General features: G+C 40.4%; 1 protein-coding gene across 1 annotated transcript in view; it reads left to right on the top strand.

Moving 5' to 3' along the window:
- zmym2 (zinc finger, MYM-type 2) overlaps window positions 1-7,333 on the top strand; it is a 37,545-nt gene extending 30,212 nt beyond the window's left edge. The window contains exons 22-25 of the mRNA XM_032567545.1: window positions 336-450; window positions 1,494-1,736; window positions 2,641-2,782; window positions 3,698-7,333. Of these exons, the coding sequence (XP_032423436.1) occupies window positions 336-450; window positions 1,494-1,736; window positions 2,641-2,782; window positions 3,698-3,920 (723 nt within the window). The 3' untranslated portion in view covers window positions 3,921-7,333. The remainder of the gene's footprint in view (window positions 1-335; window positions 451-1,493; window positions 1,737-2,640; window positions 2,783-3,697) is intronic.
- Window positions 7,334-13,637: the final 6,304 nt, after the last annotated feature.

Here is a 13,637-nt window from a genome sequence, read left to right as displayed (position 1 = left end):
TTTCTGGCAGAAAAACGTGAGATCTGACTTTTGAGCTTTTTTGATTCAAGTTTTGTTGAACGTTTCTAGAGTCATTCAGTTGAAATGTTTCAGTCTTGGACCTGCAGTTATCCTCCCTTTGTTTAAAATATGGTGATGTCATTTCTGCAAGTCTTAAGTGTACTTGTTGTGTCCGGTGATTATATCCATTGCTGTTCACATCCTGACCAACTGTGATGTTGACCTTTTTTTCTGAGGACACTAAAGCTTCGTCCGCAGACGGCCTCGGGTCTCCATGTTTGTCCTCTGTACTGAAGTGAGCTTTTTTTTCTCTCTCTCTCTCTCTCACTCTGAAGCATCTCCACGCCAAAGGCCGGAAGGATGATCTGTTCAGCGACCCGTGTTACCAGCAGTTTGGAGAGGAGCTCAACAAGGTGCTCAAAGACTGGCAGCCCAGTGTGCTTCCTGATGGTAAGAGGCGCTGAACTCACAACCTGCACACCAAATCCTACTGCTGGAAAATTGTGGAAAATTGTTTTCACTCCCTTAAATTCATGGTTAGCAGCAGATTTTAAACGTAGCTAGAGCACATGTGTCAAGCTTGAGGTCCAGGGGCCAAATCTGACCCCCATTTCTTTCTATGTGGCCTCTAGACTCCAGAAGGATGAATGAGTAGAACCTTCGAGAGAAGCTATGTGCTTAGATATCATTGTATCAATCAAATCAAAGCAGCTTTTATCAGAATATTGGTAAATTACATCAATCAGTCCCTCTGGTTTTTTTTGCAATTCCACGAACACAGAAAATCATGCAAATCCATAAACTTTTTTTAACAGAAATGGATCAAAGTTGTATGAGAATTAAGTCGAAATAATACAAGAATATTACAACTTTATTCTGGTAGCATCACAACTTTATCCCCGAAATGTGATGACTTCATTCCCGTAACATAATGAAGTCATTCAACTTTATTCTTGTAATATAATGACTTTTGTCTCGTAATTTAGTTTAATCTTAATACTGCCCTAATATCCTGTTAAATTAATGTTTAATTTTGAGAAGTATCGAATGAAGACCCAGCTGTTTATAGATATTTGAACCTTTTAGTTGGTTTTATCAATACATTCTGGCCCCTTTGAAGACATTCATGATGTTGGTGTGGCCAGACGTGAAAATGCGTTCCACGTCCCCGAGCCAGAGGCTATCGGTGGAACATGTGAAGCTGCATCTCTGCGTGGCGCCTGAAAACAACATCACCTCTCACTGATAACACAGTGACATGGTGAAGTGGCAGCATGGCAGGACGCAGGTGTTCCTGTCGGCAGCAGCCGGCCGCACAGAGGCGTCCAGCGGGTCATGTCCAGTGATTATAACCTTTCTGCTGTTCACATCCTGATGCTCTGTGATTGCATTTTTGAAGTTATTATGAGGACATGCCCGGGGGTTCCTAGTCTGCCGCACGGCGACCGTAGGTTCCTCGCAACGGTTACCGGAGTGCTTTGTGCTGCGTTCAGGCTCGCTGTGGGGCCGGGTGGAGGAGCAGAGCCTGTGGAGCGGCCGGCACCTCGGGGAGCAGAGTCCGGCCTCCCTGCTCCGCTCGCTGGTCTACCTGAACACCAAATACTTTGGTCTGCGCACCGTGGAGCAGCACCTGCGCCTCTCCTTCGCTAACGTTTACGGGCCCGACACCATCCATCCTGTCAGCAAGGACCACAGCGTCTGCATCCGCGTGCCCTCCATCCCTCAGGATCACCACGGTAACGCAGCTACCTATATTAGCTTTCTATCAATTTCTTATGGAAGTGGATGATTTGGGTTTCTTTTTCTAAATCAACATGGTGGCAATACCAAGTTAACAGCTGGTTTAAGACTCCTTTAAACTCCTTTAGTTGTTTTTTTTCTAGAATATGATTGTTTAATAAGACAAATAAGTCTGGTGCTTCGTTGCAAAAACACAAAATCTCACCAAATATCTTATTACACTTGAAATAACAGAGAACTTACTCACAAGTACCTTTCCAGCAATATATAAGAGCTTGTTTTAAGTAATTCCCTAATATTGGTTAAATCTACAAGCTCCACTGGAAAATGTTGTTTTTTTTACTTGTAACAAGACATTTTTTTCCCATAAGTGAAGAAATCTACCAGATTTTAGTACTTTTTCATCAACATTAAGGAATTATTCACTAAAAACAAGCTGGAAAGTTACTTTTAAGCTAGCTTTATCTTACTTCAAGTAGATTAAAATATTTGCTCTAGAAACTAAACCAAATATACTAATAAGATTTTGTGTCTTTGCAGTGTGTTGAAAATTCAAAGAAACTAATATGTTTTGTTTTTTCCGTTAAGCGTATTATTCTCCTGCATTTTGTCTTCACCCACTTTTAAGACCTTGTTTTTCTGCTGTATTTTATAAAATGGGTAAACGCTTATCAACATTTGGAACCATCTGAAATAATGATAAAAATACATAAATATATATATATATATATCTGGACTTCCTAAAATGTAATTTTTACCAAGCAACACTTTACATATCTTTACCAGGATATTAGTGTTTATGTTTTATTGCTTTTCCTTGGGTGTTTTCCTCTTTTGGAAGAGATATCTGTTCAATATTTCACTGCCGTTCCTTTCTAAATGCTTTACTTCTATGCTCAGGTGAAGCACAGACAGAATCTAGGAAGAGGAAGCGCAAGCAGACCGAGGTCAAACGGGATGAAAATGAGGCGGGCCACCCGCCTGTCCGCTGCCCAGTACAGAAGCACGAGTGTCGTCTCTATGAGCTCTACAGATCCAAGTGGTAAACACACTTTGATTCATGCGCTGCTTTTATTCTTAAAGTTGTGTTATGCATTTTAGCTGCAGCATGAAAATTCGAAATCCCATTTAAATCACTTAACCGAGATTTAAAGTTAAAATAGGAAACTGTTTGTGTTGGGTTATGAGTATCGGATCCCTTTGATACGATTGTGTAAAAATTTTATATCTCAGTACTTACAGAAACCTGAACAATGTAAAGGATTTAGCATAATCTCATTTTACTCTTTTTTTGAAGTAGGGGATTCAGAAAACTTGAGAAAAAATTAGAAAAAAATGCAACAATAAAAATAATCTAATACAATTTTAAGCAGAGGGTAACAAAAATTTTTTTTAATATAATCAAATATATGTTTTAGTAATTACTATAAAATATAAGTTTTAATGTTATTTGAAATTCTGATTGGCTGCCTGTCAAATTTATGGTTTGAGGCTGTATTTATGCTAAACAAATATAATAGTTATTGAGAATGCAGAAGAAAAATGTGAAAACTTTCTAAAAGTTTGTTTCTTTACATATTTTGTAGAATTGCCTGTTGGTTTGCAAAGAGGGGCCCCCAGACTGTAACTTATGCTGTTTGAGAGCCCCTGGTATAAAACACAGACAGGAATAGCCTTAAAAAATCAGATCAAACAAACATGGAATCCAGTAAAACCTGGTCAGTCCTGTGATTAAAACTCTTTGCTGTTCACATCCTGAACTTTATGTTGACTGGTCAAAGATGAGGACTGAAAATGTAGCTTCATTTAGAGTTTCTCAAAGTTTTGGACTAGATTTCATCCTCTAACCTCTAACATCCTCTAACTTCTCCTTCTTCACTTCTACCCCCAAACCCCTAATCCTTCCTTCATCCTCCCACCCCATTTGTCTCCTCCTCCGTTTCTCCCTCCCGTCCAGTCCGCCGTTGCTATGGGAGCGCCTCGACGTCTTCTACGTCCAGCCGGACCCCGCCCGCGGCCCCGGCGACCCCGTCTGGTTCAGCTCCACTCCGCTGGAGCGTCAGATCCTAGAAAGCCTCCTGACCAGAGTCCTCCTGGCCAGAGACATTTACACAGACAAGCCACTCCGGGAGGAAGAAGAAGACGAGGAGGAGTGCGGTGATGGACCTGGAGGAGAGTAGTGCCCGCTTTCGGACTCCCGTTCAGAAACCCGACGAGAGCGTTCGGGGTAATCTAATCGTACGTTGTCCCCTTCACCCGTCTCTTCTCCTCGTCTCTTCACCGACTCTAGTGACTTACCGTTTCCTCCTGGTGAGGGACGCCCACGGCGAGCAGAGGAAGCTCACAGCGGCCCAGGCTTCTGCCTCAAACAGGAAGCCAGAGGACAAAGCCTTTGATTTGTTTTGGGGTTTTTTTGTTTTTGTTTTAGAACCTGGAGAAAAACGACAGCCACGTAGACGAGACGAGTAAACGTAGTGAGCCGAAGCTCGTCCTTAACATCAAACACCCCCCCCAAAAAAAGAAAAAGGTTAAACGGACGGTGTGGATGTGAAGGGATATCAGGATGTTGTTTCCAAAACATGCAAGCTTAAGTTTAGTTACAAACATCAAAGCCCGCATTGCATATTTGAGTTTAATTTTCTCGATTCTGAAATAAATTTGTTTGAATTTCGGTTCCTCCCTGATAACGCTGTGAGGGGGGCGGGTCGGCGTTCTCCAAACGCTTTTATACCAAGGAGAACATCAAACATTAATTAAAATATGTCAAATTCTGAGGGGTTTTTTTCTTCTTATTTTTAAATTTTCATCCCACTTGGTTTACTGTTATTGCATTCATACCAGAACTCCACTTGAGAGAATAACATCCTGTTGGTTGGCCAACACACAGACAGCATATGACTTGTCCTGGTTATTATAATGTTAAAACATGAACAGTGTGCTATAGATTCGGAGATGGTTTTATATATATTAGAGATGCACTGATCAGATATTTTGTGGCCAGTTTCTGATGTCCAATTTTGGAAAGTTCTAACTTAATACCACTTTTAGTCATTTCTTTCAAATCTTTTATTAAAAACACTTTTCTTTTTTTTTATTTCTACTTCTTGACACCATATTTATAGTAAAATAAAATGCCTAAGAAAGAAATCGGGCCAAAGTTACACAGCTTGCACTCTCCATCACTGAAAATCTACATTTAAAGCTTTTTGGTCTGACGCATCTATAAACTAAAAACCCAATTAAAAAGATTGACAGCCTATTTAATTATTTTTTTTAAAAATTCAATTTTGAACATCTAATACGCACCATCTTGAAAGACATAAATTTCAAAATAATTTAATTCTCCATATTAATATCAGAGAAAAGGCCAGTATGTTTTCATTGGTCTTCTCATTTATAGTTCAAGTGAGCAAACAAGATGTCTTCTGTCATCAGTTATTTATACAGGGAGCAGAGGTGACGTCACACCGTGTGAGGGAGAGAACAGTCGATGTTGCACAGCTCTGCAGTCAAAGCATTCCACTATTTGAAAACAAATAGAAAATGATCAATTTACATTTTAATCCTACTTTATTTTAGGGGGCCATCATTTCCTGTTAGAGCTGATACAATCCTCTTTATAAGGAAAAAACTTCAACTTTTCTACAATACCTTTAGCTTCCTGTTAGCATTGCTTAAAAAAAAAAAAAAAGTGAACATCTGGAATGTTTTCTAGAACCTTCAAACATCCTTTGCGCTTCCTCTGACTACTTTTCTTTTGAAATAAAGCCGTACCACTTTATTTCAACTTCCACACAAAAGAACTGCTTGGTTTTTATGTGGTGTGTTTACTGACTGGGAAAAGAATGGATTTTTAGCTTCCGCTGGTTTGGAGTCGATGAACGAGTGAAATCGGCCCATTATTCCAGCAACCAGACAATTTCTTGGTGCATCTCTAATATTCTCCACTGTTTGTGATCCTCTTAAAACGCCTCTTTAAACGAGTGAATCCTCAGATTTTGGCCTGTACAAGGGAACCGGTTTAATTATCAACATCATAAGAGGAATCCAGACTTGTACATTGCAATAGATGGTCAAAATCGACACAAGAAACTCAGAAATGCAGAGTTTAATATCAGCCAGATTATTTAGTTTAAATTAGATTAAATAAGCCCCCATTTATCTTAATTTCAAAATGTCCAGTTGGCTAAACTTGTCTGTGAAAAGCGAAGGGAGGAAAAACATTTGCTCAAACTAGCATCGCTAGCACAAGGCCAACTGAACGGCATTTTCTGTAGCGATCGACTTACGTTGACGCTTGTACAAGGAGCTACTTTGACACATTCTTGAGAAATGTCTTTAGGAATCAGAGTTTAGGTTTTTTTTCTTCCCGGGTAAAAAGAAAGAAACCAAGTCGTCAGGATGACTCTGAGGTCACGAGTGCTTGAAAATCAACAATGTGATGTTCTATCATCTGTTGTTTCACTTCAGGTTTCTGCACACTCTTTAAAGGTGGTATTGTAAAGTCATCTTGTTTTTTCTTTTGTTTTTTAAAGTTGTATAACGTCTGCATCGACTAGGCTGCCTTACCTTCCAACATGCTGTGTCTCTATTGGCTCACCCTCGCTCGTGTGATGTAGCATTACCAGAGTACCAAACCCAGACTGTGTGTCATAAATGCGTCCGATTCAGGTTGGTTATCTCGCACATCGCCAACACAGGAAAAACAACTGCAGCTTGCAAGCCTGCAGGATTAAAACTGTCTCTAAAACTTATTTATTCCTTTTTTTTTTTGTTTGTTTTATTAATATGTTGGGATTTTGCGGCTGCCATTTTCTTTTTCACTTTGTTTTCACTCATTAGTTGCTGCTGTCTGTCCTGCGGTGGTGAAGGATCCCGTGAAGCATGAAGGATGAGGATAGTTTGAATACGGAGCACTTCTTTCCGAGTCTCCCATTTTCCTGACACTTTTTTTTATTTTTTTATTTTTTATTTTTATAGACGTCTAGTACTGCAAAGTAAAAACTTTTGTTGTAGCAAATTAATTGAATATTTTTTATTCGAAACAGTTGAGTTAGACTGTTTTGGGTTTTTTTTCTACTAGTCTCTTAAAGTTTTTTTTTTTTTGTGGAGCTAAAACTCTCTCAGACTTCAGGCTGTTTCTCCTGTTACGTCAAACTTGCCTTGTGTGCGTATTCCCGGTCCCTCGGACTGTGACGTTCTCTGAAGAACAGACTGTGTTTAGAGGTCTGGGTCTGCAGTGAACACACACTGTGGCGGTGTATTCCCCAGGGAGAATATTGGTCAGGTGGCTCCATGCAGCTTAAAAATCCAAACATTCAAATTTTCAGAGGAAACCAGTTAACCAGACTGATTTTTTTAATTATTATTATTTGTTTGTTTTTTTTCCTTGCTGGACTGAGAGGCAACAACCAAACCTGCCACTGGTTTGGCCCTGCAGTACACGCTGTGGCTGGCTTTAACGCCTAATGTGAATGTGCCTATCTGTATATAGTGAAAGTGAGTGATTGTGACCTGAATCTGATGCTATGTGTATGGGCTGTTCTGCCAATACGGTTATGTTTAATAAATGATTTCCTTTTTTCTAACCAGACTTGTTTGTGATGCTGTTTTCAGGCGTCTGCTTACTTATCACTTTTTAACTTTTGCTTTTTAGTTAAGTTTTGGTTGGTAAAGTAAGATCCTTTTTAAATTCAGTGAAGTTGGTTTTGCATCTTCAGGGCACATTTGCGTGAAAACGTTGGTTTTTATGGCCACAGGTGTGTAATTGTGATTTAGACTCTAAAGTTGACTGCTGATGTTGCTTTAAAAGTTTCCTAATTAAAATAAATAACTTAAGAAAACTTTTCTGAGTAAATAATTTGCAGAGTTTCAGAATGGATTGCTTCTCAATGAGTTTGGGAAAAGATTTTTTTTTAAATCCCTTTCATTTCCAGAAGCACATTCATTTTCAATTTTTAAGTCATATTCAGCTAAGGGAACCCAAACTACAAAACTTTCTTGCAAATAAAAATTAAAAAGTGAAAAATAATTTTTCTGGGAATGAACAAGATTCCCCAGATTCTGTTTGTGACAGTAGCTCAGCCTGAAAATTTGCTTCCTCCTGTAAAAGCTGTGAGGTTTAACTAAAAGAGCAACTTCTAGCTGAATTTCAGTTGAGTTTTAATTTTATTCATTCGGTTCAGTTATTTAGCGCTGATTTGCAAAACAAAAATATTAATTCAACCTGATGATGAGACTGATTCAAAGTCCATTACTTCGAATTTGATTCACTCAAGTTGGCACATTTCTAGCTAAGGAGTCCCAGCTGTCTGCATTGAGTCAATTTTGCAGCAATCCCTTATACCAAGCATGCATGTGGTGACAGTGGAGAGGAAAACGCCCCTTTAGCAGGAAGAAACCTCCAGCAGAACCGGTTTGAGAAAATGAAGCATGCACACAATGAAAACACAGAAGTACTGGTCTAGGAGCACTTTCAATATTTTTAAAAATTGTAAAGCGTTAATGTTGGCAATAGCTCATTTAATTGGTTTGTCTTGGAAAGAGAGCTACCTCTATTTTAAGAAAAAGCAATTTTTTACCATTTGTTAAAATGCACAAAATAAAAAATTGATAAAAAATGATATAAAATGAAAGCTTATTTGAAGTTGATATTTCATAATTAGGCAAAATTCTCAATGTAAATAACTGTATTTTTCAGACTATAAGCCGCTACTTTTTCCCACGCTTTGAACCAACCGGCTTTTAACCCGGTGCGGCTTTTCTGTGGATTTTTCTTCAACCACCAGGGGGCGCTTTAGCAGGAAGTGAATCATTGGAAATCAAAATTGGAAATCAAAGAAGAAAGCGTCAATTTTCATTTAGAACAAGCACATGCTAGCATGGAGAAATGTTTTCAAACTCGTCATGGAAACCAAACCACACGAAGAAGTTAATATGATGCAGCTTTTAAGTTGAAGGGGATCGATGTGGTAGTACAGATCGATAGCTGCTGCACGTAAACTCGGCGTGAACGAATCCATGGTTCGGCGTTGGAGACGCAGGGCTGCGTCCTTAACAGCAGATTGTGGAAAACCGAGAGCGGTGGAGATACCAGCGGCTTATATATGTATGTTTCCAGTTGTGTTTTTTTTTTTTACTTTGTGGGTGCGGCTTATAGTGAGGTGAGCTCTATAGTCCGGAAAATATGGTACTTTTCCAAAGGCTCCGTCTTTCACAGGAGAACCACAAATGTTAAATTTAAGTAAACAGGAAATGACATCAGCCACTAAACCCCTGCTGTTAACCACTCCCCTCCAGAAACGGGAGTTATTTTCCTGAACTCCTTGTAATTCTGCACAATAACAGCATCCAGCCTGTCAAACCGTAGCAACCATCATGAGCCATCAGACAAAACCGCTGGGACCGGAGCGCCGTCTGCAGCGACTGACGTAAGGCGACCCCCCCCCCAACCCTCCTCGCCGCCCCGGCCTCGCCCTCCATGGAGCCAAGCAATCCCTCGTTGCTGCTGAAGGTGGACGGTCACAGGGGCGAAACGCCGTTGCTCAACCCAAGCATTTGAAGAGGCCAGCTTTTTCCTTTCTGTGCTCTCAGAGTTGGCCAGGCTCCAATAATTTGACCCATTGATCCGGAGCTACAGCAGCCCCGTGCGCCCACGCGGCCCGGCCTGCGAGGGAGCAGGCAGGGTGTAAAAACAGTTTTTCACCCTTGTGTTTAGTTTTTTTTTTTTTGTTGTTTTGTTTGGGCTCAATCCCCAGCCCTTTCAGGCGGCACAAAGAAAGCGCTGCACTCAGCAGGGTCGTGTGGGCGAGGGCCGGGGGCGAGACTACAGGCGGCGATTAGGGCCTCTAATGTGCAACGAATCCCCTTTGAATCACATCATATGAACTAATGTCGCCATTTAATGATAAAACAACCAAGAGCTGCTGCTTATGTCTCTGTAGGAGCCGTGTTTCAGACCACCTACCGCAAACAACCTTTCTTTCTTTTTCCTAAGATGACCTCCGGCTGACAACTTGGTTGTTCCTTCCTGAATTTAGTCTTGAAAAACCGGGTCAGACAAATTGTCCTAAAAAAAGGGAAAAAAAAGTCAAAGCATTGCTTTGAATGAATATTATCAACTGCATGCAAACTTAAGTAAACTAAAAGGATTCCCCCTCCCCTAAAAATTAAGTAAAAGTTCCAGAGAAGTGAATTTGAGAGTAGATTATTTTATCTTCTCATAACATGACCAAAACAATACTTTATTTAGTAACACTTTATTTGAAGGCGTGTGCTGCATAAGACTGACACAACACCTGTTATAAACATGAAGGAATCGTGTCATTATATATCATTGGGTAAATAATGGCACTTTTAATGCAACATTACATTAAAGCTTGCATCAAAAGTCCAGCAAACGTATCAACTATTACTGGTTCACTCAACCCAGAGCAGGAATTGGAACAAACGAAGAACCCAGAGAAACTCTAAAGAAACAACTCATTACCTTCAACATTTATAGAATCAAACACGGAGAACCAATATGTAGTTTTATCAGATCAAGGATCCAGAGGAACCCCTACTGGTTTTTACATTCTTACTCTTATCAAACACAGAGAACCAATATGTAGTTCTATACTTTTATTTTCTCTTGCTTTTTGTGTTTCCTCTAACTCATTTAAAGCACTTACAATTGTCTTGTTGCTGAAAATGCGCTATAGAAATAAAATTACCTTACCTAAGGTATAGTGCACTACATGTACATAGAATGTAGTTTACAAAATGTAAACTTCAAGTACACTGCCTCATTTTTAGCATAAAACAAGTAGACTCGTTAACTGGGACTCCAATAAGCTCCCAGTTAACCACGGAGCAGTGGCGACTTGAAAGTGAAGCTCTGCAGCAACAAAACATCACGTTGAGCTCGCAACGCGTCCAGCTAGCTACTCGACCTGACCTGACCTGACCTGACCTGACCTGTCCTGTCCTGACCTGTCCTGTCCTGTCCTGTCCTGACCTGACCTGACCTGTCCTGTCCTGACCTGTCCTGTCCTGTCCTGTCCTGACCTGACCTGACCTGTCCTGTCCTGTCCTGACCTGTCCTGTCCTGTCCTGTCCTGTCCTGTCCTGACCTGACCTGACCTGACCTGTCCTGACCGTCTTCCGGTTTACGAGCGAGCGGGTGCGACTTGCGAGCAGAACTGCGCGCGCAGCTACGCGGGCTTGTCGTTACGGAGACGTTTCGGCAAACTCTTAAAAAGTGAAGGTCGAAAAGAATTCGTTTTAATTTTCTGTAGAGAAACCCCGACGAGTAACTCCAAATAAAATAACAAAATGTGAGGTGGAAGAAGTCGTGAATTCAGAGTCCTGAGTTTTATGCTCTCAGGTGGAGGCAGCCAGGTGCATTGTGGGTCATCGTACTGCCATACGAGTCCTTCACCCTCAGGTCACACGGCGTGCGCACGGCGAACACATGCTGCAACATTACATCATTGAAAGGCAGTAAGAGAAGAGAGGCATATTAATAGCAACAAACCTTAAAGGATGACCTGTTTAATTTATTTATCCTGAAAGACGAAGCACGACAGAGTAACTGCTTACAGACTTTTATTGGTTTATTTAATGAGCAGCTGCTTTTTTCCCAGCAGATTCTGTTTCTGAAGGTCAGATTGAACCAAACAGAACATCGGCTTTAAAGACCCGATTCATGTGCCAATATCAAGGAGTGCAATGTTTTGCTTTGTTTTTTTTTCTTTTTCTTTTTTTAAACATCTTTGCATAAAGTTTAATTGTTGTTTAGGAAACTTAATGGTGCTCTGCACAGGTGCAATTATTTACTCAAGAAACTATCTTTTGTAATAATAATAAAAAAATCTTATGCTGGTATCTTTATTTGTCTGTCATAAGCTAAACACTTTGTTGCTTTCTTCATTTGTTTATAGTGAATAACCTTTAAAGGTGTGGCGTTAAAAATGTTTTATTGGGATTTTATGCAATTCGAGAAGAAAATAATAAATTTTTGAATTACTTTTTTGTTTATTTTGTTTGCCAATAACAAAAAGAAACATAACGAATGTTATTTGCATGTGTTTATTGTAAATAACTTTTAAAAGGTATAGTGTGGTTAGAAAATGTGGTTAGAAACACAACATTTAAAATATCTTATTGGGATTATTTGGAATTGGAGCATGTTTAAGTAGAAAAAAATAATTCATGGTTGTTTTTGTTTGTTTTTTGTTCGTTTTTGTTTCTGTTGGCAATAAAAATTGCAAAGGTGTGTGTCGATACTGAGGGAGCCATGAATTCCAGCTGCAGTTTTTTTGCGTATGTCTCTACCAATTTTGTGAAAAAAAGTAAATGTGTATAACATTTCTGCACATTCTTCTTTGTAAAATAGCTCATACTTAGTCATATTAGATAGAGATCCTCTGTGAAGATTCATTTTCAGGTCTGAACTTTGACTGGGCCGTTTTAATCATTCTGCTGTCGCGTTGCCTGGTTGTTTTCTGAGCCCCTTTCCGAGTCTCAAACTTCCACTTTTTGATTCTTCATCTGGATAAGGAGGTCAACTATGTGCTGCTTCACGTGGTCTGTCACACAACATCCCAATAAAAGACGGCGACGTTTGTGTTTGTAACACGTCGAACGTCCGAGAAAAGAAAATGTTGCACAGACATTTAAAAGTTTTGTCCCGACTCATAAAAGTTTCCGTCCAACAAATGGCCGTCTTTTCACGAGCCAGAGGTCAGGCCTCCGAGAAACAAATTAATCACACTCCTGAAATACATAAAGAGGGCCTGAGGTATTTGTGGTGTGGACTGAGTGTGAATTTGTTGGGTGATTAAAGGCTAAATTTAGCCTCCTGTCCGCTGAGGGCCGCAGGCCGGCCAGCCAGTGGCAGACTGGCTCTTTTCCATCACTGGGCCAAGTGGGGCTTTACAGGGACCAAACTGGACAAATACCACTGTTCCTGGAAGTGAACTCCTTTTTTCTCTCTCTCTCTCTACACACTGCAACATATCTTGTCTTGCATAATTTTATTAAATATTTCCTTCATTGAAGGCCAGTGGTGGAAAGTAACGAAGTACAAGTACTTAGTTACTGTACTTCAGTACAATTTTCATGTATCTGTACTTAAGTAGATTTAATAATGGATACTTTCGACTTTTACTCCACTACATTTTACAGTAAGTATCTGTACTTTCTACTTCACTACATTTTTACAAAATCGTCGCGTTACTCGTTACATCCAAGTCGCATTGCGCTTTTTTTCCCCCCCGTTAAAATGTGAAGTTCAGGGGCGTAGCGGTTAGCGCGACCCGTATTTGGAGGCCTTGAATCCTCGACGCGGCCGTCGCGGGTTCGACTCCTGGACCCGACGACATTTGCCGCATGTCTTCCCCCCTCTCCTTCCCCGTTTCCTGTCTGCCTACTGTCATATAAGGGACACTAGAGCCCACAAAAGACCCCCTGGAGCAAGACATGCGCAGTGGTTGGTCTCCTCTGAGCGGGAGACGATGTCTGTCTGTCAGTAATAGGATCCCGCTACGTAATTCATAAGAAATCCGATGGCGACAGGCAAATTCAGCAGCGTTTTGCTTTCAGAGACTTTGCTTTTTGGGGACTACGTCTAACTTTTATCGTCACTTGGAAAGGTAAGCAATAGCAAAGGTAGCTGTACAGGGATAAATATGTTCTATTTGTGATGAATAAACGTTGTCACTCACTGCGCTGAATTATTGTGCGGAGGTGTTGACTGACGTGTCGCATATATGGGACAGCATTGTGACCAAAGTCTGCTATATAGTGATGTGGCATTCATGAACAATCCGATTCTTCTGAACGGATCTTTACTAAGTCCTATAGGCCTGGAGCCTCACTGAGAGATGTTCATTGTTCTTGTGATGCTCTGCGTA

The sequence above is a fragment of the Xiphophorus hellerii genome, chromosome 7 (assembly GCF_003331165.1).
Source record: "Xiphophorus hellerii strain 12219 chromosome 7, Xiphophorus_hellerii-4.1, whole genome shotgun sequence".
NCBI lineage: Eukaryota > Metazoa > Chordata > Actinopteri > Cyprinodontiformes > Poeciliidae > Xiphophorus > Xiphophorus hellerii.
Note: the sequence above shows the minus strand (reverse complement) of the source record. Positions and strands in the feature narration are given on the sequence as shown.